The sequence below is a fragment of the Lampetra planeri genome, chromosome 11 (assembly GCF_965212315.1).
Source record: "Lampetra planeri chromosome 11, kcLamPlan1.2.h2, whole genome shotgun sequence".
Classification (NCBI taxonomy): Eukaryota; Metazoa; Chordata; class Hyperoartia; order Petromyzontiformes; family Petromyzontidae; genus Lampetra; species Lampetra planeri.
Genome location: NC_136117.1, coordinates 6,444,349 through 6,470,986, shown reverse-complemented (window position 1 = coordinate 6,470,986; position 26,638 = coordinate 6,444,349). Strand labels below are relative to the sequence as shown.

The window sequence follows — 26,638 nt, the reverse complement described above, 5'->3', positions numbered from 1 at the left end:
CAGAACCGGGTTGACCCATCCTTTTTCGTAACTAGTACCACTGGGGCTGACCAGGGGCTCGCCGAGGGCTGAATTATGTTATCGCGAAGCATGTCCCCAACTGCCTCTTTGATTTGGGCGCGTTCGGGTGCGCCCACTCGGTACGAAGGGAGTTTGATGGGTCGGGCTGCACCGGTGTCAATTTGGTGCTTAACAAGATCGGTCCGACCCATGTCCGAGTCGTGCTCACTGAATACGTCGGCATACTCCCGCAGTAACTCGCGCAGCCGATCGGCCTCTCCCTTAGGTAAATCCGCCCATGGTACATGTAACGCGTCGAGCAGGGGAATGACCTCGGCTCGGGGAGTCGGGCCGACTCGCCAGGCCAGGTCCTGGTCACCCTCAGGACGACCGGGGTCTTCAGCCCAGAGTGCGAACACCGAGTCGTTAGAGTGGCGTGCGTGCAGGGGGTGTACAGTGGCTATCGGGGTGCGCCGCCGCAGTATCGCTGGGGTACTGTGGGGGTTAAACATCCGCATAAACAATCGGCCCCCATCTGCGTTTACCAACGTGGCGGATCCCACAACCCCATACCGTTTTGCCAACTCCGGGTGAGGAGTTAGCATTACCTCCCCTGATGGTCGGAGCGCGGGGTCGGTGGGGAATGTTGCCACCGGCACCAGCATTTCGGTGAGCGGGCCGATGGTGACTGCCGTCGCCAGGATAGCGGCCACAGGTGCGAAGCGGAGGCGCGTCGGTTCTCGTCCCAAGAACGGTATCCGCTCGCCGTTGCTCTCCATGGTGGCGCATCGCTGGCGGGGTTGCACGTTGAGTCCCAGCCGTTCTAAGAGGTCGGTACCTGCGATACACTCGTGACACAACGCACTCGACACGTAGAACTCCTGGGTGCACACCTGACTGCCTATGCGGACCTCTAGGGTGGCTCTCCCCAGCAGCCCCATTCCGGCTCCGCTCGCCGTGTGCAGCGCGCGGTCCGGTGCCTGCAGGTGACGCACGTCGACCCCGATCGCGCTGCAGTGCGCTGCGCTCACGAGCGAGGCCACCGCCCCCGTGTCCAGCAGAATTCGGGTACGCACTCCGTTTACCTCCCCTTCCACCAGCGACGTGGCCCCCGTGATCCCCGCCACCAGCTCCCGCAGCCAGTCGTCAGGAGTCACCGTTTCCGTTGGCATTGTTGCTGGAACCTGTGTGGAGATCACTCGCTCGCCATTATTCTCACAGCTTGTTTGTGTCGGGGCTACGTCGATTTGACCCCCCGGTGGTCCCCTCTCTAGGGGGGCCTTAGTGTTTGACCTTAGCTCTTGTCTAGCTCGGGCGACCTGCGGACAGTCCCTCCTGAGATGCCCTCGCCGATCGCACACATAACACGCCCGGGGAGGGGTGGCGGTTCCGTAGCGGGTCCCCTGTCCGCTCCCTCTCCCTCCCCCAGTACGCAGTTGCCCCACATCGGACTCTAATTGGGACACCCTCCCGGCTAGTCCCCCTACTGTCGAGCGTAGTTCACCCATCTCAGACTGGAGGGTCTTCATATTTTTATTTGCTTCCTCGCGTACCTGGGTTACCCTCTCACCTACGTGGGTTACCTTACCGTCCATTCGGTCTACCCGGCCAGCAATATCTCCAATGCCGGTCTGTAACCCGGCTACCCACCCCGGGGTAGTCTCGCTGGGTCTCTGGGGCTCCCTTGCCCGTCCCCTTACTGCAATGGCGAGCTCTTCCTCCTCGTCGGAGAGTAGGCTCGCTACGGCGCACTCTCGTCCCCTCCCTCGAGGCTGCGCGCGCTCACCCGAGAGTTTCTCGCATTTACGCGCGCGCTCGACGAGGGTGCTAAAGGAGAGGCGTGCACCGTCTACATTTGGCTGCCACCACGGGGTGCGTGCCAAATATCGCTGGATTTTACCGGCGGCGAGGCCCTCAATTATTTTTGCCTCGTACTCTGGGTACGCGAGCTGGGTCAACATGCGCACATCCTCGGCGTAATCTCGTAGATCTTCGCCGGGTTGGCGGCGGCGTGCCTCTAAGGCCGCCTGCGCATCCTCCTCGTCATAGGCGCCGAAGCGCCGTTCGAGTTCGCACATTAATTTTTCCCACTGAGTTTGTACGCTTGCGGGCAAAGCTTCCACAAAGTCAGCTGCCCGTCCATCTAAATGTAGCTCTAACTGCTGCAACGCCTCCTCATCTGACCACCCATTAACCTTTTTCGCCCCCCTGATGCTGCGGGCAAACGATTTCCATGTTGGAATTCCTTTGCCCGTAAATGTGCATTTGATTTTAATCTGGGTTGGGGGGCCTCTTTCCCTTGGGGGTGCGGGGGATCGTCCCGTTTCTGACACCAATATGTGGGGGTCGCTAGCCCCCGAGATCCCTCCCTCGGTACCCCTAACGGCCGGGTTAACCTCATTACTCGCCCCCTCGCTGCTAGGCGAACCGCTGCTGCGTTCTTCACCCATGGGGTGAGAGCCGTCGCTCCAGGATTCTCCTCCCCCGCGGGTCCGCGTAGTAGGCATGTTTAATTACGTACGCGCACACCCACACACAGCTCCGCGCGGCACTCACTCAACCCTGACCACTCACGCTAGGATCGCGCACCTGTATTATACACGTCGTGAACGTGCGCGCACACACGCCTACAGCTCCACACGCGATACCCACTCTTGCGCCGCTCTGCGCCGCGCTCGCCGCTCACGTTATGATCGCGCACCTGGAGTACGCTGATTACGCACGCCGCGAGCTTACGCATACACAGTACCACACGCGTTCACACTTATAACACGAGATCACACGAGGCCACGATCAGCTATTAATGATTTATTATCCGCTACCTGGAACTAGATGTTAAATCAGTGAGTCGACGAGGCTGGCCTACGCTGATACCTCTATACCTATTCCCGATTTATCTGCTATGATTCTAATTCACCTTCTTACTCACTGTTAAGGGTCCACGGCGGTCCGCTGATCCTTGTGCTAACAGCGTACCTCGGTGCGTCGCACGGACGTCCGGGTCGCTGGCTGGAGCTGTGTCTCGTCGCCTTGCGCTGGAGTAAGAGAGCTATTTCCCCTTTTTGCCCCACTATTTATCCTCTCTACATCAAAGGGAGGCTGCGCTGAACAATGGGCTCGTGCACCTCGAGCCCGCGCACGGCGGTTCCGGCGCTTTTGATATGCTAATCAGTGAGCGGCGTTGGCGGCGTACATCCTAATTACTCCCTTACCCTTCCTAACAATGGGGCCTGTGCGCTCAAGCATAATGTTCCCAACCCTCCATGACTATGCGCAAGAGTCCATGCGGTCCCGCTATTCATGCTGTCCCCTCCCTCCTCCGCCTGTCTCGTCGACCCGTGGGGGTGTGTGTGGGGGGAAAATGCGCCTCCACCGCGGTGGCCGAATGCCCCATGCCGCGACCCCACCATATTAAGGCTGGTCGCAGCGCCGCGGCGCCACGTAGCACGGGGGAGGTCGTCCAATTCCCTGATCGCCGGAAACCGTGAAAGTTTAATCCCGATAAGGGCTTCTCGGATAAAAACCGGTCGGCCAGGTGACCTCCCCACGAGCTCTATGGGGGGGGGGGGAATGCGTGCGGGTGTGTCCGTGCGAGGTGAGGTGAGGGGGACGCGGGGTCGGCTCCGTCGCTTGGTGGTGGCGAGGTCTTAGATGGGGCGCCTGCTGAACGGCTTCGTGGCGGCGGCATGACAAATGTCCCTGACGAATCAATGTGTCAAACATGTGGGATCGCACCCTTGGTCACTAATTACTTGAGTCGCTGTTCCTCAACAGAAAGCTCGAGAAAGCTTCTCTTCCATTCATTTTTATAGTAAAATATAATTGTGGCTCCTGCATTTGTGTGACGTTGTGTTCAACAAAGCGCCATGCGGGTTACGCATGCATGACAAGGCCATGTAGGGTTACCCATAAGTTCGTTTCCCCGTTTGTGTCATATGCAAGTCGGCGTGTGAATCACATCCGATGGCTGGTTTTTTTTTAATGAAAATAAGTGTTGTTCAGTCAAATAACAGTTTTTTTGGAAAAGAAAGAGGATGACATCTGCCGGAGAGATACATCTGGAAAACACAGCAGAATATGCATAAAAACTGAACAAACACTGCCCTGAAAGGACATATATTGATATATAATCGGCTACAACAGACCAGAATCAAGCTGATGAATGATAGAGATGGACCAGAGCAGGTTAGAGTATTTTGAAAAGCTGAACTTTATAATAAAAAAGCAACATGTCAATCTACCTACAGAATCATGTTTTAATCAATGAATATTACTTGCTATGAGATATATAAATATATTTATCAGAAAGATGGACCCACACGACAAATGTGGAACAAAAACTGAGAAGTGTTCGGAGAAACGGAACGAGGAACACGCGGATTAGAGAACACACGTGCAGAATGAAGACTTTATACCTGATACGCGACGTTACAGTGAGTGGGCTTGTGCAGCACACATCGCTAGAAGGGATGAAGACCGACGGTCAATAATAATGACGGAGTGCTAGCCGAGGAGGCAAGGCGATGGAATGATGAAATCCGCTCATGTGCAGGCGGTAGGTGGATTATTATATTGCAGAGATGGTGGTGGATTTGGGGAGGGCTTCAGTGGATTGATCAAGGTTGATGATGATAAATAGGATGAATGAAACGTTATAGGTCAATTAAAAACATTATCCTACTTTTAAACAGGATCAAAGTGAACATACCTCTTTTATAGGTTGTTGACTAAATGTATTTCGTAAAGTTAGAATACATTCTAGGTCAACTCTGCACAACTACGTCTACACCTTCTCATTAAAGTTAGAGCTACAAATGTTTTACGCGCACAGTTTGCGTAGATTCGGCGGCTCGCTACCTTCCCACTCGCCCGTGGTTCCTCGCCCCCCTGAGTCACATTCTCTCTCTCTTTAAGAGTGAGTGAATACTGTGCGCGTTACGATTTGAAATGATTATAAGGCAGGCTGAAACCGGAGCACAATAATTGCCTCGGCTCTGTGGCCCTGCTTTGGGATGTTATGCAATGAGAGACGGTTATCACGAGGATAATACGGTGCAGAAAAAACACACGTGGTCCACATCACGTGACGCCCATGACGCCGGTATAGGTCACAAAACAGTGTAATGTAACTGACTGGGCCCAGCAAATCATCTTCGAGTGAATTGCGCAAGCCATCTTGGCTCGACTGAGGCGGGAATCGACAGAGGTGGCGCTAGGCATGGCTAGGCATAGAAAAACTAAGAAAATGCATATGCACGGCAGTCTGGCTATTATTTACCAAGCTTGAGGGGCCCCAGATTTATGGGAAAAAAAAAACATGGGTGAACAAAATAGCAGCTCGAATTCAAAGCCTAAAAATTAAAAAGCCAACTAAAGCGATGAAAGCCATATGCATCTGTTTCGTCCATATGTTGTCTGTTTTTAAAAAAAATATCTAACTCCATCTCGATCTCTTGTCTTAATCTCTCTCGTTTCACTGCATCTCTGTCTCACCTCTCTCATCTCACTCCACGTCTGTCTCTTGTTTATATGTCACCAGTCATCTCACTGGGACTTTAAAAATCGAATGGGGGGTGGGGGGGTGGGAGGGGCGGCCTCTAAAATTAAATTTACTTTGCACCCAACGCCCGCTGGGCAAGCACCAACACTGGGGATGTGGACTTCACTGGAGGAGCGCCCGGATCGAAGGGTTCACGAAGGAGAATCCGGCGAACATGGTCTGCTCGATGGACATGATCATGTGGTTGCTGTTTCCTCGGCACGACACTTGCGGGGACTCGCTCAGGAACTCGTGGCCGAAGTTCCTGCAGTCGCTGGGAGACGTCTGCTCCCGACGGAAACACCGAGAGAAACAACACATGAAATCCAACACGCGGGACAAGGCAGACCCTTCGACCGGCGATCGCGACGTTTGTGTCGCCACCGCACTCGGGAGTCGCCGACAGGTCGCGTTTAGTTTGATCGTTTTTGGATCTCATACACGTGTCAGTTTAACACGTGACAGGCTTTCGCGACAAATATTATTAATAAAAAAAGGGTTTTTGAGTTAGATCGCGTTATTTATAGATGTGTCGCAACCCTCCACCACCCGACACACGTTGACAAAAGACAAATAAAGTCACGTAGAATGGAAATAATAAAATAATAAAAATCAAACATAATAAAATAATTCTCACGACGTTTCGAGCAGGTCTGTCGAGTCTGTCTTCTCGACAGACCTGCTCTCCACCTGAGGACGGCTGCTTGCGTTGTGGCCGAAACGTCGTGAGAATTATTTTATTATGTTTTATTTTTATTATTTTATTATTTCCATTCTACGTGACTTTACCGAAAGAACCAAGAAGATGAATCCCTGCAGTTACGAAAGCTTTACATGGAAAAAAAGACAAATAGTTCACGACTTTAGCCCACCGGTGTGTTAAAGAGTGAATCCACAACATTTACAATTTTTGAGTACGACGTTTCGCTGGTAATTACATCCAGGATCATCGGCAATTTGCCAGAATAGTGAAGCCCTTCACCTGCTCCCGATCTTAAATACATCATAAAAATCATACACGTGTCTTCGTTCAAGTTAGGTGGCTCACACTTGAGCCACGTACAGATGACACAATGAGGATTGGTTGTACCCCTTCTGGCGATACAACAGGTGTTAAGATGTTCAAACACCAAGGAATCAAGTCGCCTTTTGGCGTGCTCTAGTCTGACACTGGTGAGATTAGGTTATAAAGAAGGCTGTCTGTGGTGTAAGCCAATCAGATCATGTTTGCATGTCCACCACAAGTACGTTTGGTTAATGCAGATTTGATTCCTTGTAAAAGGTTTCTATTTGTTCCATTGCCAAAAAGGGTAAAACATATCCATATTTTTCATACTTTCACACTGGTAAAAAAGGTCCCTTGACACGATGAGGATGATTACTTGTCCTCTCGAATAAAACAACTGGTCAGCGGTCTGATGAACAATCCGTTTATAAATTGGCCATTGGTCGAATCAACCGCTCAATGGTTCACATGTTCAGTGGGCACCTGGTCAAATAAAAAACATTAAAACATGGATTTGTGATTGTGCACACGGGGATGTCTGTGTGTGTGGATGCGCTCGTGTAGCTGTTTCGACACTTCACGTGGCCTCAAGGTGCACATGGCCTGGCACAAGCGTCGTGGTGACGTCACCGCCACTTAGTGGCGAATGGCGGTTGTTGTAGCTGTTAGAAAACTGCGCTACAAACCCGGCGACGCAAGTTCGATTCCCACTCATGGCCAAACACCAGTGATGGGCCTCCCTGAGATCAACTCGGCCTCAAATGAATACCTCGTGCTGTATATAAACATCGCCACTGGGGAGACAAAGGCGGTCAGGCGTGGTGCTGGCCACTCACACCCTCGTGTACCGTGCTGGCCTTCATAGGTGCTCTATAACAGCACTTGCCCCAAATGTTTAAGGCTAAAGGGGGAATCTTTGTGGATGCAGTCCATGTATTGCCAGGTTTTTAGACGGTGAACACAGGCACTCACCACTTTGGGCTTGAACGGTGGGGTTATTTTCCGCGCTTCAAGGCTGGCCCAGTCGATGTTCTTGAAGAAGGGGTGCAGGCGAATGTCCCCTACAGCCCCCAGCCGCTTGGTATGGTCTCGCTCAAACAGCTGAGGGTGGAATAAGCATTCGGCTTAAAAACGAAAAAGTAGCCAAGTATTCTGATGTCAGAGCACTGAGTCAGCGGTGCAGTAACTCTGGGTTCAAATCCAGGTAACATTTACACGTCTGGCCTTCTGTCAGTGGAGTGCCTCATGAGCGCCTCCCCATGCCGTGTGGGTCATTGAGGTTACCCCGCTGTACCCCCATGGTACTTCCACTATGCTGGTTGGTGAAAACAGAGAGCATAGACAATGGATATTGCTCCACTGCCATCTGTTACCCACAACGCAGTCTACAGCACCTGTTTTTTTCTTCCAGATAGCAACGCGTCAATAAACAGGTTTCTCTCGTGTAGGAAGTTAGTGATCTTTGCCGAGTTACTAATGTCCGCACACGAGAGAAAGTAAACTAAATTTAATTTTACCTTAATTCATATTATTTCCAGTTTTGACGACTAAAAAAATTAGAATATTGGTTTAACTGAAGTGGCCAATACCTCCAAAGGAGGGCTTTGAGAGAATTCGCAGCATCTCGTGTGCACAAGATGCCATTGAAGGGATCTCAGAATTCGTTCTGATATCACCTCCCGTCGGCTGTTATTCTACTGTGGAGTAGTCGTGCTACTTTTTGTGAGATTTGCAAACGGAAGGGGGTTCGTCTCATGACATGACTGACAAGCACAATTGAAATATAACTCGAAAAAAGAGATGGCTTTCCAAACCAAAAGTGAGTAAAAGTTCCCATTAATGGGCACCACGGAGGCGAGATGTTAACTACCTCGTACACAGGAGGTCGTGGGTTCGATCCTGACCCTGATGCCTGTATATTTGGAGTTTGCATGTCTCTCTCCCCGCGGTCGCGTGGTTTTTTTTCTCCGAGTCCTCCGGTTTTTACTTCCACACTTAGAAACTCGCATTTAGAGAATTCAGCTGCTAGAAATGTCCACATGTTCAGCCACTTCGTTGAGCTGTCATGTGCGACCAGGGCGCTTCTGAAAAAGTGCTATACAGCTCAGTGGGCTTTACCTGGTCAAAAAAATAAAAAGCCAATTTCAATTCGGTGATTGCGTTGCTAATGCCGTGGAGGGAGCGTACACAGCTGAGGATGTTGTGTGAGGAGTCGGTGAGCCAGCGTGGATAGTGCGGCGTGCGGCCCTTGATGGCCTCGAACAGCTCGTCCTCGTCTGAGCCGTAGAACGGAGACTGCCCGATGAGCATCTCGTAGATCAGCACGCCCATGGACCACCAGTCGACCGACGTGCCGTACGCCCTCCCTAGCAAGATCTATGGGAGGCACGGGAGTGGAGACGGTGGGTTAACCACCAAACCCTGGCTGTCTCGTCACATGTCACAGGAGAGGGGGGGGGGCAAAGCAGCGTTGGGTTTAGCTCTCCGAAGTGTAAGAACTAGCACCAGTGCCGGATTAAGCTAGTGCGGGGCCTGTAACATATGTTATGAAGGGGCCCTAAATATACAATTTAAAGACAAACGATTAACTTGCATAGTAAAGTAATTGTGTTTTTTCATTTGCTATACAGCCAGGTAATACGAAAAATCGCTAACTGTAAACACCCAGTCGTTCATAAACGTTGAAGGCAGTATCGTACTATAGTAATAGAGCAAGTGCAGAATCACTGAGCCGGAATTGATAGCGTGAAAACATTTAGCGCGGGGCCCTTGAAAGTGCGGGGCCTGTAGCATTTGTAGCTACTTTTGCTACTAGGATAATCTGGCACCGTGTACGGCGTTTTACTCCAACATGTGCAGGAGTTAATTTTTATTTTTTCAGGACCTGAATTTGAATTCCGTCACTTCAGCAAGGCCAAACGGCACGCGGTACAACCCAAACAAAAACTCGGGGGAGAGCTATACAGCTCAACCGCGAAAACGGCCGTACACAACCCGATTGGAATTGTCTAGTACGAGTGTTTTCCGGTCAGGTGGCATTCTGGCTTAAACGGCCGATGCTATTCATCAATCTTGGGTCAGTAAAATGTGCTCCACTTCGCGGCAAGTCAGCAGGCCTGCAATTTGAATGTGGAGTTTACACCACTGGTTCATTATTTTGAGTATAGGGACAGTCTAAGTTCTTAGTTTCTCATGCAGGGAGATATATATGTACTGTATATATTCTAATCCATATAGTTTTCATCCACACATGATCTACAAGTTGAAGGTTTTTATTAATTAGAAGCGCGTATCTTCAATAAAAATCGCAAGCACGTGTCATTAAAAAAAAAGGCCGACAGATTTCTTTGCTATATTATGCAACGGCTAAAAAGACGAGACTGTTTTCGTTGCATAATTAGCCACATTTGTACCCAAAGTGGTTGCCACCACATCACATCTTCCACATCACCAACCTCGCTCCTCAGTCAACAATCCCCATGGCTCACCCCACCAGCGATTTTATTCTCACATATCAGAGTGACAATCATATTAAGTATTATTCTGTTATAAAGTATTGCTTTTTTTTCTTCATTCATTCGTCTCGTTCTGGTTTGCTCTGTCTCACGTAGACAGTTTTTTTTTACAATATTAACCTGCTACAAGTTAATTCGTTTTAGAAATTACAATACCTTCACAAAGTGTATTGAAGAACTATGGGTCGCTGGAAGTTGCTTAAGTCACACCAGATCATGTTCAGGATTTATTACGATTCAGTGTAAATACCAAAGGCTCCCATCAGCCAAACTCAAGCAGCTTATGGAAGGCCCTAAGAGGAAGGGGAGTAACGTCCCAAGCCATCCTGCATAGCTCCCTTGCTCGGCGTACACTCCTGGTTGTCAAGGCTCCCTTGTGAAGAACGCAGTGGCTTGCTACGGTAACAAACTACTTCGAAACGATGTTAATTACTCTTTGGTTCTTTCGGTAAAGTCACGTAGAAAGAAAAAATAAATTAAATAATAGCATACAACATTTCGATTGCAACACAAGCAATCATCAGATACAAATGAAAGAGAAAATAAACCTAGTAAACTTAGAAATATAATGTAATACAACACAGAGAGTCGGCTAACATAACAGTCAACACCCGACCTGGTTGATTACAACCAGGTAGGGTGCTTGCGTTGCGATCGAAACGTTGTATGCTATTATTTAATTATTTTTTTCTTTCTACGCGACTTTACCGAAAGAACCAAAGAGTAATTCCTGCAGTCACGAAAGCTCCAAATCAAGTTTGATAATGTTAATGTTTCGAAGTTATTTATTCAATTGACTTATAATTCAAACAAAATATTTTTTCGAATGAATAGATCAAAAACGCCACGTGAACACGGCCGAATACAGTTTCAACTCTCAACGCGCCCCGCGTTCGCTCATTATCGTAGAGACAGAACGACTCGGGGGGAACGACAGACAAGCAGGAAGGCAGCCACGTGGTAAGCTGGCACAAAAAAAAACAATTGCCCAAGCTCTGCAGTCCACTATATGTGACGGTGTCATCGGCCAATTCATGAGCGTTTATATGCGGGAGGAAACTGGAGCACTCGAAGAAATCCCACGTGTGCAAGGGGGGACACTGTATCCCCGACAGAACAGACGGAGTCCACATATTTTTAAATCCTTTATATTAAGTTCACTTGCGCGCATGCTTGCTTGCTTACGACCGTGCAAATTTTTCGGTCGTTTTTTAACCCACTTCCCGTGATCCAATCGAGCTGACATTTTCCACACAGACTCGTTGTGCGTGACAATTAATGTTCGTGAAAATTTTTTTCAAACATTTTACACTTTTTAGGACAAAAATATTATATTTAATTACCAATTGCTTAATGGTGCCATGCAATCATCTGATTCCATAGGTGGCAGCCATCTCAAGCCAGAGGACGAGAGGACTCTAGCCGCCACGCATATAAAGGATTTATAGTGAAAAACTTAGTTTTTACGGGTTATACTTGTTCATGCACTTCCTTCTCCTGCAAAGCCAGGGGGGTTCTGACGCCTCAACATCCACGGGAATGGAGCTCCGCAACATTTGTTGCTATCGACCAACCCGTCGTCACAAGACAGCGCTCTCAACCATCGGCTCGCTCCCCCCCCACATCGTACGCACGTGAGGACGTTGAACTACTTTCGCACCGCACGTGGCCGACCGCGCTAATCGGAGGTGCGTGGGAAGGGGGACAACGAACGACGGAGGACGGCGAAACTATTCTGCTTCGGCAGCTTCACGCTCAAGAGCGGCAGGCGGCCGCTTCGCGAACGCCACCTCGGGTGCAATGTAGTCCGGAGTGCCGCAGAACGTGGTGGCGAGGTTTCCTGCGCAAATGTGCTCCTTGCACATTCCGAAATCGGCGATCTTCACGTGGCCCTCCCTGTCCAGCAGCACATTGTCCAGCTTCAGGTCTCTAGACGGTGAGAGAGGGGAGCACGTGAAGTTGTTGTGTACCAAGGCACAGGTTTGTTGTTGAAAGTAAATGTTGGCACTTGCGCACCTGGCAATGGTATATGTGAATTTACCGTATAGTATGCACGTGTGTGTGTGTGTGTGCACACTCTAGGCTATTCATCCATAACATGTGAGTGTATCCCATAAGTTCCTGACAGCCAGGCTTCACCACTTGATTCGGCCTCACAGTGTACCTAGACTGGCACAAGCACCCTGGTGATGTCACCATCATCGTGGCGGAGAATGGCAGCTGTAGTAGTCACGTGTATGTGTTTATAAAGGGTAAATAGTAAACTACTTGGGCAAGTAATGTTTCGGTTAAAGTGTTCGACTTACCGTTGAAAGACTGCAAGTTGATATCCAGCTCAGAGATGACTCAGCCCGTCATCGACTTCAGGGTCAAAAAATACCGACCCACTTTTTTGGATTGTCAGCTGGGGGGTTATCGTACGCAGAGACTGGCCTCCGTCATGGGATTGTGGAATTTCCACAACTGGCTCAGGGCAATCAAGGAAGACGAGTGCTACCTCATCGCTTGTTTCGAACAGGAGGAAGACAATTAGCCGGTGGTATAATCATGAGCACACTACAATCCTAATGACATAGGTTACATTGTAAGGCCATGTCTCACACCAGTGTGCAAGTTGATATCCGATCCTGGCTTGGATTCTCCTAGGTCCACTCTGCCTAAGCTGTTTACATTTGTGTGGTATGCGAACATCAAATATTGAGAGGCGTGCTGGGTCAGCCTTAATAGGTGCTCACTCAGAGTACTGACTTTGACTGCAGATACATTGGTATTTTTCGATTTAAAGCTTTCGTGACTGCAGGGATTCATATTCTTGGCTCTGTTTCTTCACCTGAGGACGGCTGCTTGCGTTGTGGCCGAAACGTCGTGAGAATTTTTTATTTTATTATGTTTTAGTTTTATTATTTTATTATTTCCCTTCTACGTGACTTTACCGAAAGAACCAAGAATAAATTGGTATTTGTGAATCTCCATAAGCTGGATTAGAATTGTAGTGATCCACACCAACCCTGGCAGTGAGGGTACCTGATGCACGATTGGAGTGCGACTGTGGTCATCTAGAATGGAGACCGCACAACGTATAACGACGCAATGGCCCGATCCACAAATACGAAGACGACATCACAGCGACACACACCGCTGCTCCTGATGCGGTGATCTGGCTTGATCACCTGCACGTGAAATTGTAATTGTTGTTGCTCTGCATCTACATCAGCAGCCGTACGAAAGAAGACGTGATCCAGATGTGACCCCTGGCCTATGGACAGCTCTTGAGATCGATATTTCACCATATGTTTTACAACATGGTTCGAATATGTACAGAAATTTCAGAGACATGGCATACACAAGCTCTTGCATTTCAATGCAAAACGAATCCAAATGTATTGTATATTTTTTTGTATCAAACCACAGCCCTTCGGGACAATTTCCAACGGGTAGTCACGAATCAAGATAGGGTGAAACCTCTCAAATACACCAGCCGCATCGTTACCTGTAGATGATGTTGTGTGAATGAAGAAACTGCAGGCCACATATCACCTCTGCCGCGTAGAATCTGTTAATGAAACACGAAACAAAGATCTCCCGTATAGCCTTAACATCGTTTTGGGACAAGTGCTGTTTAGCGAGTAGCACCTATGAAGGCCGGCACGGCACACGGGGGAGGGTGGGTGGCCAGTACCACGCCCGGCCGCCTTTGTCTCCCCAGTGGCGACGTTTACACACCGCACCGGGTACTCATTTGAGACTGAGTAGACCTAGGGGAGGTCCAGGACCGGTTCGGATAATTGTCACTTGTGTCGGCCCTGAGCGAGAATCGAACCCGGGTTGCCAGGTTCACGATGCAGTGCGCTAACCGCTGCGCCACCGTTCCCCACACAAATGAACGCACGTAGCGTCAGTCACTCACAACAGCACGTGCTCAAATTGAGATAATATTGTTCCATGGCAGCGTGACTTTAAACTTCCGTCTTTCTTCCGTTCAATCAGTGTTCATTATATAGCCAAGTGGGAGAGGTTTATTGCTTTGCAAGTGAGACTTTGACTAATGTATTGTACTATTTTAGATACAGTTCTTTTTTTGTATTTAGTGGCAATAATTCAACGTTTGCGGTTTGAGCTTAGACATGGCTCACTCGTGCAAACAATGCAATTCATTCCTTGGTGTCTATTTAATGGACCAGTAGCTTAGCATCGTTGGCGTGGACCCTGGTGCAAGGAATGACATGAGGCCTCCTGTCCAATCTCCCTCATCTTCGTTGCCTGGCGCATGGGCCCTAGCGGCCCGTGGGCCCCATTGGAGTAGCACGTGCTCGACACACGCGACAGATACGTCGGTGTGATTAAAGTCATGCTGGAGTCGCTATGGGAAGTCAGAAAGTGATACTGGTAGGAACCTCCTGGTTACACCAGCCCACAGGGGATTAGTGTGTCCGTCCGTCCGTCGTGCATCCAAAAATGGGAGGGGTGGGGCTGGGTGGAGAGGGGAGGGTGGGGAGGGGCTTGGTGGGGAGGGGAAGGTGGGGATGGGCTGGGTGGGGCTGGGTGGGGGGTGGGAGGGGTGGGGCTGGGTGGGGAGGGGCTGGTCACCCCGTGGTGCCCTTATAAAACTCAACGTTTAACCTACTCAAGCCGGCTTGTGCCAGCCCTCACAGTCGGCCATATTTGCGGCATACACCACGCCGCCGTTGACCCTGGCCATTGACCGAGCAACCCAACGTTCCTACCAGCTCCCTCCGCAAGGAATGTGTTATCATCCCGTGGCAGGCCTGGCCTTGCCGTGACAATGTGGAATTGTTGCCACTGGCTGAGGGCCACCATCAGAGGTGGGCACTGAGGGTTGTGGTGGCTAGGAGATGTCATCTCCCTCGCCCGGTACGCAGGAGGTCGTGCGTTCGATCCCGACCCTGACACCTGCCACAACGCAAGCAGCCGTCCTCAGGTGAAGAACAGGTATGTCGGAAAGACAGCGTCTGAATGAGCCGAAACGTCGTGAGAATTATTTTGTTATGTTTTATTATTATTTTATTATTTCCCTTCTACGTGACTTTACCGACAGAACCAAGAAGATGAATCCCTGCAGTCACGAAAGCTTTAAATCGAAATTTAATAAAATATAGTTTTTTTAAATATAAAACATCTGAGCAGAATATTTTTTTACTTTACTTGATAATCACTATTTACACACAGACATTACCAGACGTGTGCGTGTCGCTTGCTTTGTGCAGCCCAGTGATCAAGTATTGCTTGAAGGAGCTCAGCGGTGTTGTGTGCGCACGTGGCCTTGTGTTGCCGTGGCAATGCTTTTCCTACTCACGTTCCTGTCGGCAGGTCAAACTTCCCTTTGTCTTGGATGTGGAACATGAGGTCACCGCCAGTGAGGAACTCCATGACGAAAAACAAGTGCTCCTGAAGACACCGGGAGAGGCATGGTTGCAACATGTGTGTGCCACGTGGCAATTGTGAAACGGGCGCTGCAAGCTAAAAGCTGAACTAACTGGGTGAATCGTTTTGGAGTTTCTGCAGATTGTTTCGCAAGCGAGACTGTGGCGATTTATATGCAAGTTCAAGACGTGATGTTTCCATGCTCAAAGACTTTAATGGGTAGCACTCATCTTTTAGTGGCCTTTAGGCAGCGGTGGGAATTCCATATTCCCATGTCCAGGGGATTATTTTCTCGTAGAATGGTCACCGGTGAATTCCAACAAAGTGGTATCAATTTTAACAACTCCTATAACGATGACAAATTATTTGGCGATGCTGCTGCTACGTTGGCAGTGGTGCACCAGCACAATTAAGAAACACAAAGGCCAACACATTTGTTAATAACACGACTTTAAATAAAAAATAATAAACATATTCACTCTGTCTCTCTGGACGCTCAAGTTATGTACGATTATAGTCATTGCCCAAAACGTCGCCTTTTATATCTGTATTTATTTTAAGGGCATAGTGTTATTGACGAATGTGTTGAGTGTTTTTTTTTTAGCGATGACAGCGATTTGACCTTTGACAAGGATTTTGACTCGTAACCGTCTCAGTAATACTCAACACTTAACTGAGTAAAAGACATAATGGGAGGTCGCATGCCCACCATGAGGTGTAATAGCCATTGCGGTTCAATTGCAGAGTGCAGTGGCCCACGCCTCTCTTCCAACGCTTCACGACGACCCATTCGCATGCCACTGTGTGAAACACCCAACCCACAGTGATTCAAGGTGACACGTCCATTGCAGTATAGCGAGTAGTTTGTTTACCTATTTGTACAGGTCTTTTTGTTGTTGTTGTTGTTGTGTAATCTCCTTATATGCATGGGCTTTCTCCATCCACTGCTTTCCTTCCATGTGAAATTATTAAGGAAACAGTCATACAACCTAACGGAGGCTCTTGCTGAATACGAGCCTGGAGACTCATGCAGGGCAATCTACACAAACAGTGCTTTGAGTTCAGAATGACAAACACGATCATTATTTATACTGGAAGAATCCGATGAGCTATGAAGATCCTTTTCACAGATTTACAGTAAAGGGGCAGGTTATGCACGACTCGATGTCTGGTTAGCGCTTCGATGCGTTAGCACCAGAGGTCTCTCCTACAATTGTAGACGCAGGGCTGAGCGGTGGCCAGGAGATGACAGTGTTGAGTGTCACCCTTCGTGTGCCTGTGCTTACTCCAGCCGCTCTGATTTCGTTGCAGGTGCCAAGGGGTCGTCCATAAATGACGTCACGCGATTTTGGACGATTTTTGACCCCCCCCCCCCCTTCGTCTCTGCCCCCCCCCAAACCATATTTCCATTTTGAAAATAAAACATGCTTCAAATCGCTTGAAACTATTGTCATTGTAGTGCGTATATAATGTGGCGCTGCACTCTGTTGTTGTAGGAGTATTGTTATAACAATTAGGGTCATAACAATTAGGGTTATAACAATTATATATTTATTTAACGTTGCGCATGTTGATGTGACGTCACATTTCTCACCCCCCCCGTCACACATCGTCACAAATGTCTGACCCCCCCCCCCCCCCGCAGGTGCGTGACGTCATTTATGGACGGCCCCCAAGCACTCAGTCGTGGTATTCGCCAAAGAGACTCAGTGAGGCGCCTCTGAGATACAATAATTGCCGTTCGCTGTGTGTGCCTGTGTGTGTCTGTGTGTGCCTGTGGGTGTCTGCGTGTGTCTGCGCGTGCCTGTGCGTGTCTGTGTGTGTCTGTGTGTGTCTGTGTGCGCCTGTGTGTGCCTGTGTGTGTCTGTGTGTGCCTGTGTGCGCCTGTGTGTGCCTGTGTGTGTCTGTGCGTGCCTGTGTGTGTGTCTGTGCGTGCCTGTGTGTGCCTGTGTGCGCATGTGTGTGTATGTGCGTGCCTGTGTGTGTCTGTGCGTGCCTGTGTGTGCCTGTGTGTGTCTGTGTGTGCCTGTGTGCGCATGTGTGTGTCTGTGCGTGCCTGTGTGCGCATGTGTGGGTCTGTGCGTGCCTGTGTGTGTCTGTGTGCGTCTGTGTGTGCCTGTGTGTGTCTGTGCGTGTCTGTGTGTGCCTGTGTGTGCCTGTGTGCGCATGTGTGTGTCTGTGCGTGCCTGTGTGCGCATGTGTGTGTCTGTGCGTGCCTGTGTGCGCCTGTGTGCGCATGTGTGGGTCTGTGCGTGCCTGTGTGCGCCTGTGTGTGCCTGTGTGTGCCTGTGTGTGTCTGTGCGTGTCTGTGTGTGCCTGTGTGTGCCTGTGTGCGCATGTGTGTGTCTGTGCGTGCCTGTGTGCGCATGTGTGTGTCTGTGCGTGCCTGTGTGCGCCTGTGTGCGCATGTATGGGTCTGTGCGTGCCTGTGTGCGCCTGTGTGTGCCTGTGTGTGTCTGTGCGTGCCTGTGTGTGCCTGTGTGTGTCTGTGTGCGCATGTGTGTGTCTGTGCGTGCCTGTGTGCGCATGTGTGTGTCTGTGCGTGCCTGTGTGCGCCTGTGTGCGTCTGTGTGTGCCTGTGTGTGTCTGTGTGTGCCTGTGAGCGCATGTGTGTGTCTGTGCGTGCCTGTGTGCGCCTGTGTGCGTCTGTGTGTGTATGTGTGCGTCTGTGTGTGCCTGTGTGTGCCTGTCTGTGCAAGTGTGTGTCTGTGTGTGCCTGTGAGCGCATGTGTGTGTCTGTGCGTGCCTGTGTGCGCCTGTGTGTGTCTGTGTGCGCCTGTGTGTGCCTGTGCGTGCCTGTGTGTGCCTGTATGTGTGTGTGTCTGTGTGCACCTGTGTGTGCCTGTGTGTCTGTGTGTGTCTGTGCGTGCCTGTGTGTGTGTGCCTGTGCGTGCCTGTGTGTGCCTGTATATGCCAGTGTGTGTCTGTGTGTGCCAGTGTGTGTCTGTGTGTGTCTGTGTGTGTGTGCCTGTGTGTGTCTGTGTGTGCCTGTGCGTGCCTGTGTGTGTGTGTCTGTGTGTGCCTGTGTGCGCCTGTGTGTGCATGTGTGTGTCTGTGTGTGGCTGTGTGCGCCTGTGTGTGCCTGTGTGTGTCTGTGTGTGGCTGTGCGTGCCTGTGTGTGCCTGTGTGTGCCTGTGTGTCTGTGCGTGCCTGTGTGTGCCTGTGTGTGGCTGTGTGTGTCTGTGTGTGCCTGTGTGTGTTTGTCTGTGCCTGTGTGTGCCTGTGTGTGTCTGTGTTCACGCAATGAGTGAGCGGTCCTTGGGCACCTTGGTTTGGAATGTACCACAGAGGTGGGTGAGGAAGGGGTGCTCGCAGGCCATCAGCAGCACGCGTTTCTCCACCATGGTACATTCCACGTCATCGCCCATGAGGACCACCTCCTTCTTGAGCGCCTTGAGGGCATAAAACTTCCCCTGATCCTTCAGCTCCGCCAGCATCACCTACGACCATTCAGTCACAATAATGCAGTTCTTATTGCACTAGCACTTGGTATTTGCAACATTATTTTAGCAGAAGGCTGTCACAATGAGCAAGCCATTGCACCGATGGACATCCTCCCGACGTGCAATAATAACATTACATGACTAAATCTGTTTTAATTACGCTTGCGATACATGCATTGAATGTGTGAATGCAAGCATTCATTATTTAGGATTCGTGACAATTCTACACAAAGGTGCAGTTAGGCCAAGAGCATGAGCACAACACAGACGTGACGCATGAAACAAAAGAGACAGGATGAATACGACGACACGTAATTGAGACTTGATTCTAATTCTGACTGTCATCCAATCATAACCCAGGGATGATTGGGGGCTACCTTGGGGGAATAAACATTGTTTAATGTCTACCTTTAATGAAGCCTATTGGGACGCATTAAGTCCTTTGTACATCGCCCATAAAGTGAGAAGTATTATTTTTAACTCGTAATTCATTTTGAGTGCTATACCACAAATATAAATGTGGGATTATTAGGCATGGCGTGATGTGAGTTCCATCTCGTCTCATACCGTCTCTTCGTGACACCTGTCCCGTTATTGTTGTTAAAAATGTTTTTTTTTTACGTTTAACGGTTCGCAAAACTTGTTATTTCTGTAGCATTTAATGTACTGTAAAGACAGGAAGTTGGTTAAACCTCCCAAACATGTCCCTCCTGAGCATCTTTGGTTCTTTCGGTAAAGTCACATAGGTTTAAAATAATATTTTATTTTAGAGTATGGATTCCTGCAGTCACGAAAGCTTCAAACCAACATTGTAACTCACTTGTTTAATGCTCGATACAAAATGACGGAGGCAAAGTCAAAACACTCATTGGAAGAAAACTACTTTTTCCTTAAGCAGGAGCTCGTCTATCTGTACAACAACCACTGTTGAGTTCCCGTTTAGGCGCTAACTCCCTTTAACAACCCCTTAGCGATGATTCGCTAAGTCGATCCAACTACAGCCTCTGCAATGTCTGCATCGGCGCAACTGCGTCAGCAATGTTCCGTGTTGGCGATGTCCTGTGCGTGCCATTGGTCTCGCCTTTCCGAAGCTGCCTTTGCCGAGCACTTTGACGAGGTGGAAGTGGTCGAGCGATAACTTTCCGGCACTCTCTCCGCTTGGCCGTGTCGACTCGTCAGGCCCTGACTGGGGCGGTGCCGGTTGTAGTGGGGTCAGATATCCCTTTGCTTCATCCAGTGCTGGGGCTTCCCATGCCACCTCCACCTTCTCAGCTTTTCATTTCAGCAAAGGCATCAGAGAGACGGCAGGCGCCAAGACAATGCTGCATGTAACCTGCAATCTCCACCGTGCAGGCTCAGGGCTCTGACATCAAGGACTCACCGAGTCGTGGAGACCAGTTCAGTTTGAATGTTTTAAAAACAATTGTACCGGAATACTTTGGAGCAGGAAGGGCAATGATGGATGAATACATTTCATTATGTATAAATATGTAAACATACTTACATATACATACAAACGTAAGTCAAAATCAAAGCATCTTTTTGATCAAATAAACAATGGGGTAGTGCTCATCTCCATTGGTGGCCCTCATGGAAATTCCATATTCCTATGACGAGGGCCAGTCTCAACAGCTTGATCAGTTATATTACCGTATACGCAAACACATGCGTTCAATGCGTAATATATAATACTCTTTGGTTCTTCCGAAACGTCGTTATTTAATGGAGTTATTTTCATTTTATTATTATTAATATTTTCATCTACGTAACTTTACGGAAAAAAATCTAAGAGTATGGATCCTTGCAGTCACGAAAACTTCTAATCTAGAATTAATATGTAATACTTTCATACATGCAAACAAACATCATGCACACATTTTTTTTTCGATTTAAAGCTTTCGTGACTGCAGGGATTCATTTTCTTGGTTCTTTCGGTAAAGTCACGTAGAAGGGAAATAATAAAATAATAAAAATAGAATTTTTTTAGTTTATTATATTATTATATAAAAAAAAAATCTGTTTTATTTTAATTATTTTATTATTTCCATTCTACGTGACTTTACCGAAAGAACCAAGAAGATCATGCACACATTTTACGAACACGCATACATACACACGCACGTACATCACTGATCGTGTTGCTTTGCGACTGCACCTGCATTGTCGGGGTTGAAGCTGGGCGGCTGTGACTCTACCGGCCTCTCTGCTCCTGGTGGACCTTTCTCCTTCTGCATTCAGACGGCATCGCGCAGTTGTTCTATGATGTCCAGTTTGTCCGCTTTGTGTGTGCGTGCATTTGTACGTAACTTACGCACGTGCATTTAAATCGGCCGGGAGCGGTAGAGCGTCGGTTTGCGCACTTCACTACGAACTTGATGACCCAAGTTCAATTTCCACTCACAACCAATAAAAGTGGAGAATAACTGAACCGGTTCTGTATGTATGGATGTTGAATTTCTTTTGCACCGTACGTAGCTAACCGTGCTAATTAGAGGTGCAGGCGAAGGACAACAAACTAACCACAAAAAGCAGTTCTCAATAAATTAGTTTTCAATTCTAGGTCGACTCCCCATCCCTGGTGCAGTGTGCAAACATCAGCCCTGGGGAGACAAAGGCAGCCCAGATGCGGTGTTGGCCACACATCTCCTCGTGTGCCATATGGACCTCCATAGGTGCTCGCTAACAGCACTTGCCCCAAGACTGTTAAATGGCATAAGGGACATCTTTGTGTTTCCATCGATATACAATCTACAACAATATCCGGCCGGATGGCACTTTAGATGGACTGCTCAACTCACAATTGGTAAATATAGTACACAGTAGAAGAGTGCCCCATGCCAATAAACTCTGGGAGGCTGCGTGAGAGTATGCCCCCCCGGCCCCCGCCCCGCCCCTTCGTCTCCACACACAGCTCACCTGGCCTCCCTCCACCTGGCGCAGCAGCTCTGCCAGTCGTTCTGTGGAGATGCCACACAGGTTGGCCACCTTCCCCTTGCACTTGTGGTGCACGTTCGCGTCGCAGGCTGTGGGGGTGGCACGCGCGGCGCAAGACGGTCATTCCATCGCAGGATCGCGGTTTCGTCATGGCAGACGATGACATTTACAATTCAGACCTTTGGTGTTAGAGCCATTCTAAATAGCGCGGAAGTTATCGTGTAGGCGCGATGTTTCACAGACATCGTCTGTCACAGTCGGGGGGGTGATGTGCGTAATCCTGATGGAGAAATTTGTAGATGAGAATAGGGGTTTCCCTTTTTTCTGGCAACAAAACAGGTGTTAAGATGTTAAAACACCAAACTGAAACCTTTTTACAAGGAATCATGTCTGCATTAACCAGAATACTTGTGGTCAGAATGCAAACAAAAAACGTACTCTGATAATATATGCTTTGTCTTTGAAACTGATTGGTCCACACCAGAGCCTAGTCTCAAAACGGTGTTCGACCAGAGGATGCCACATTCTGACCACAAGTATTGTGGTTAATGCAGACATGATTCCTTGTAAAAGGTTTCAGTTTGGTGTTTTAACATCTTAACACCTGTTTTGTTGCCAGAAAAAAGGAGAAAACATATTCTCATATTTTGGTACTGGCAAAGGAGGTCCCATGATAATTTGTAGATGTTTTCAAATTTAAATGTTTTGACCGTGACGCCGGCACACAATGGCCAACTGATTTCGAATGACGTAGCAGGATCTCTAACGTCCGCTGTGAAGCGAACGACACATTTTACAGTTGCTACGCCTGCAGTATTAACCAGGGCGGCCGCCGTGGGGGCAGTTCGAACGGCGGACCTCTGCAACAAGTGAACGTGTCCTATTGCTCCTGTGTCACAGTTCCTATGATCACTGTTACATTATTTTTATAGCTTTATTTTGGTGATTTTGAAAACGTTTTGGTTAAGCCATGTTTGTTTGTTGTAGTACAGAGTTAGCCTGATAACTTTAATCTACATTGTCTTATGGTTGTTATTGTTTGACTTGCATCCCACCGGGATTTTTTGCACACAGCGCTGTTTTTTCCCACGATTTTTCTGTTGCGTGTAGTCACTTTAAGATGTTTCTTGTTCATGTTTTTGTTTTGTTGCGGTTGCACCCGAGTCAAGAGCCGCATGGCTCACAGGGTTATTATACCTTAATAAGTGAAACTGAAATGAAACTGAAACTGCACGGCGGCACCTTCGCATTGCAGGCCCTGCCTGGCGAAGCCCCACAGCAGTGTCCCGCAGTGGTCGCAGAAGGTGGGGCTGCGGTAGCTGTGCACCTTGAAGCAGTGTGACATGTGCAGGTTGAAGCTCTCACGCACGATCTGTGGCGACACATCCCCCGGAGCGAGTCTTGCTTAGCGAAAACAATAAAAAAGCTCAAAGATTTTTTTATTTTTGTATTTTTTTACCAGGTGAGGCCCACTGAGCTATATCGCTCTTATGCAGAAGCGACCTGGCCACAGTCACCTCCGATTAGCGCGGTTGGCTACGTAGAGCATGGGAAACGTTCAACGTACATACAAACAGAGAAAAGCACTAACCAACACTTGTTAGGCCATGGGACCGCTTATAATTTGATAGATATCTTTTATTAATTTTTTTTAAATGACAATAAAATTGCATTGAAAGGCACTTCCATTTACAACTCAGTCAGTGTTAGAAATTCCACATTCATATGGCAGGGGTGAGTAATTCCAAAAATACTACTTTAGTCGATTTCCGACTAAATGGTGATCATTTAAATGGCCCCAATTGATTAAATCAACTCCTTAATTAGATTTGAACTTCCAACCTCCAAATTATGAGTTGCGAGGTCCCACCACCGTTCCCATCTAGATTCCAGAACACATCCAGGACGCGGCTCTTGAGTCACTGCGTGGTGGAAGACCCACGGACTGTGGGGGCCCAGGCACCAAGGTATTGAAGAGGGGAGATGTTTAACAGGTGGCTCCATTTCAATCCAAGCATTTGAATAGGCAAGGGAACTAGTTCCTCTTTTCCACTGTACACCGAGGCATACCGGGGGCCATGCTCAGCCAGCCCAGTGAGGCTCACGAAGCGCCATGCTGTTTTTCCACAGCAGAACCCGAGCCGTGTGCTGACGTCACACGCGATAAGCGAGTCGGATGCATGCCGACGGCGCGGTGTGACCCTGGTTCTGATCTGCGCTGAAGACGTCACCAGCAATGACAATGTCATTAGCCTCACCCTTGGCCCTGCTTAGACCCGAGCCAGATTTCAGACATCCCGTGGGGAAAGCCATTCGTGTCGCAAATAACCCCCTCTTGCTGGCTCGGCTCGGATACGCCAGCCGTCTAAGAGGGGTAAGAGTGGCGTGCGTTTAAATGCGGAAGAAGCTGTCACCTCCGTCTGCCTGTTGGTGTCTGCAGACCCCGTGCACCGGGCCAGTACGTTGTCCACACACCGCTTGTGACTCGACGCGTTGCACTCTGCAGACAGGGTCACACTGCTTCACAGGGACTCTCCATTCAGCTGACTCTTATCTACTACCATGATCCCGCACCTCCGATTAGTACGGTTGGCTGCGTCCGGTGCGAAATAAGTCCAACATGCATGCCCCAGTTCCTACCTAGGTAGGTACTTATAATAAACTATGTGACAAAGGTTTGAAGGGGGTTTTTTTTACGTGTAAACAAAAGGCTTTCAATTTATGGTCACATGCTACCATTTTTGCAGTCAAGTGGCATGACTGCAACATCACTCCCATACATCTTAATTCGCACTGTGCAACTGCAACTCAGCGGCGTCACAAGAGAGATATAATGGTTCATATGCCTGTGACTTTCAGAAGCACTTTCGTAGCGTCAGTCACTTTAAAGTATAACAAAAATCGTAGTTGACGAGTTAAAGTGTTAACTCACTTCGTCTGCACACAAAACCCTACCTGATTTTTTTCTGATTATTATATAGATTTTGATTAAAAGCTTTCGTGACTGCAGGGATTCATAATAAAATAATTATTTCCCTTCTACGTGACTTTACCGAAAGAACCAAGAATATATTATATAGATGTTGTTTTCAATATAGATTAATTGCCAACATGATTGTAATGTATGTGGTGTGTTGCAAAAATGTACAGCAGAGGGGAATACAAGTTTCTGGAAAAGGTGAATGTAGTGGAATGTATAGAAATACTATGGGACAGCAATACGAAGAGGTGACAGTAGCATGGAACAGCATAGCCCATTGTGACTGGGCATGCAGTCAATCAGAAAAAAACAACGTGGAAAAGGCTTTCATCCAGGATTAGCACTGGGCAATAAGTCTTAGTTATTGATTTTATTTAAACCCGCATGTGCCATTAGATTTACATATACATTGCATATATGGATCCAAGCACTGTTGTTGGCCTATTATAGCTGGCTTTGTTCCATTTATTCATCGTCTTATGAATTCACTCATTATCCACGAACTGTAAATTGCCTTTTGACGTTAGGACCCCCCCCCCCCAAAAAAAATCACCAAGCCTAATGTCTGCATCACTCATGTCTCAATAAATGGGGTGCTTTATTTTATTCCTCGTACATTTGAATTATTTATGCCCAGGCTACACTTTGCAAAGATGCATTGTTTTTTGTGGGTTCTAAATATTTCAAGTATATAAATGATACTCAAAAAGAGTCACTTTACACAAAACTAATGGACAAAATGTCGATGTTTTTTTTAACATATAAAGAACTTTAAAAATATTCTACTTACCCTTGCACTGAAATCCTTGCTTGTTCAAGCCCCTAAAAACAAAATATAATCATCATCTCTGATCTATCCACAGCTGGAAGATTTGATCTCCTCAGCGTTTATTAGGTGACAGCATTACATTTGATTGCACAACTTAACATTACCAATCACCGCATAGACCTACAGTACATATGTAACATTTGACCAGGCGTAAAAGGGTAAAAATACTCAAACTAGGTTTGGGTGCTACTGATAACCACTGATGGCCCTGCAGCAGTGGTGCAAAATCCGAATTCCCAATGCAAGCTAGATATATAGATATATTGACCCCCATAAGGATGATGGGGGTGAGTAAACCTCCATTTTCCATTAAAACTTGTGACTTTCCAAACTGTGAATCGAGTGCCACACAATTCACGTTTATTTGATTTAAGTTTCACCAGTTGCCCGGCTATCTTACAAGGCGAGATCCGTGGTTGTGCGTGAGCACAGCAACAATAAACCAAATCGTCAATATTGCAGAGAACGAGTAGAGGGAGAGGTCCTTTAGAAATGTTGCGCAACGAGCCAACGAGCTATTTAACGGCAGATTCAAGCAGGTCCCTATTCTGGCAACCGAATATCATTATTCCCCGTAGATCTTGGCTAGATTGGCGATAGGGAGTGGGTGGGTCCGGGACCCGTACGCACCAGACGAACTCCTTGCAGACGGAGCAGAACGTGGGCTGTGGGAAGAAGGTGGTGACGAACGCGTGACCCTTCACGTACTTGACCTTAGCCTGCTTGATGGCGCCACGACGCCTGTTCAGCAGCCCCAGGCCACCTTCCGCTTGGCCTCTGCCTACAGGATAAATCCCAGGGATGTGCTGGTCTCAAACAAGTAGGGCACAGTACTCCCATGATTTTAAATTGATGGTCTAAAGTGATGATGGTCTCAGTCCGATCACTTATTGAAAAAAAAATATCCATCGCGATTGTTTTGGGTTTGCACTTGATTTGTCAAATTCCACGACCAATAACGATGACATTTTCGGTTGTCTGTAATGTGCCACAATGGGCCCTATGATTAT

The 26,638-nt window shown here is 48.2% G+C and overlaps 2 protein-coding genes across 2 annotated transcripts in view; one reads left to right on the top strand and one right to left on the bottom strand.

Annotated features, from left to right (window-relative positions):
• Window positions 1–4,192: 4,192 nt before the first annotated feature.
• Window positions 4,193–26,638, bottom strand: part of LOC144721233 (protein kinase C delta type-like) — a 29,911-nt gene continuing 7,465 nt past the window's right edge. The window contains exons 3-16 of the mRNA XM_078598682.1: window positions 26,259–26,409; window positions 25,590–25,621; window positions 24,234–24,319; window positions 23,062–23,191; window positions 21,802–21,908; window positions 21,041–21,113; window positions 19,967–20,157; window positions 18,709–18,882; window positions 15,375–15,466; window positions 13,551–13,613; window positions 11,851–11,989; window positions 8,733–8,921; window positions 7,518–7,646; window positions 4,193–5,824 (exon numbers count right to left, since the gene is read on the bottom strand). Of these exons, the coding sequence (XP_078454808.1) occupies window positions 5,663–5,824; window positions 7,518–7,646; window positions 8,733–8,921; window positions 11,851–11,989; window positions 13,551–13,613; window positions 15,375–15,466; window positions 18,709–18,882; window positions 19,967–20,157; window positions 21,041–21,113; window positions 21,802–21,908; window positions 23,062–23,191; window positions 24,234–24,319; window positions 25,590–25,621; window positions 26,259–26,409 (1,718 nt within the window). The 3' untranslated portion in view covers window positions 4,193–5,662. The remainder of the gene's footprint in view (window positions 5,825–7,517; window positions 7,647–8,732; window positions 8,922–11,850; window positions 11,990–13,550; window positions 13,614–15,374; window positions 15,467–18,708; window positions 18,883–19,966; window positions 20,158–21,040; window positions 21,114–21,801; window positions 21,909–23,061; window positions 23,192–24,233; window positions 24,320–25,589; window positions 25,622–26,258; window positions 26,410–26,638) is intronic.
• Window positions 24,215–26,638, top strand: part of IMMP2L (inner mitochondrial membrane peptidase subunit 2) — a 303,938-nt gene continuing 301,514 nt past the window's right edge. Inside the window, exon 1 of the mRNA XM_078598685.1 lies at window positions 24,215–24,277. Coding sequence (XP_078454811.1) covers window positions 24,215–24,277 — 63 coding nt within the window. The remainder of the gene's footprint in view (window positions 24,278–26,638) is intronic.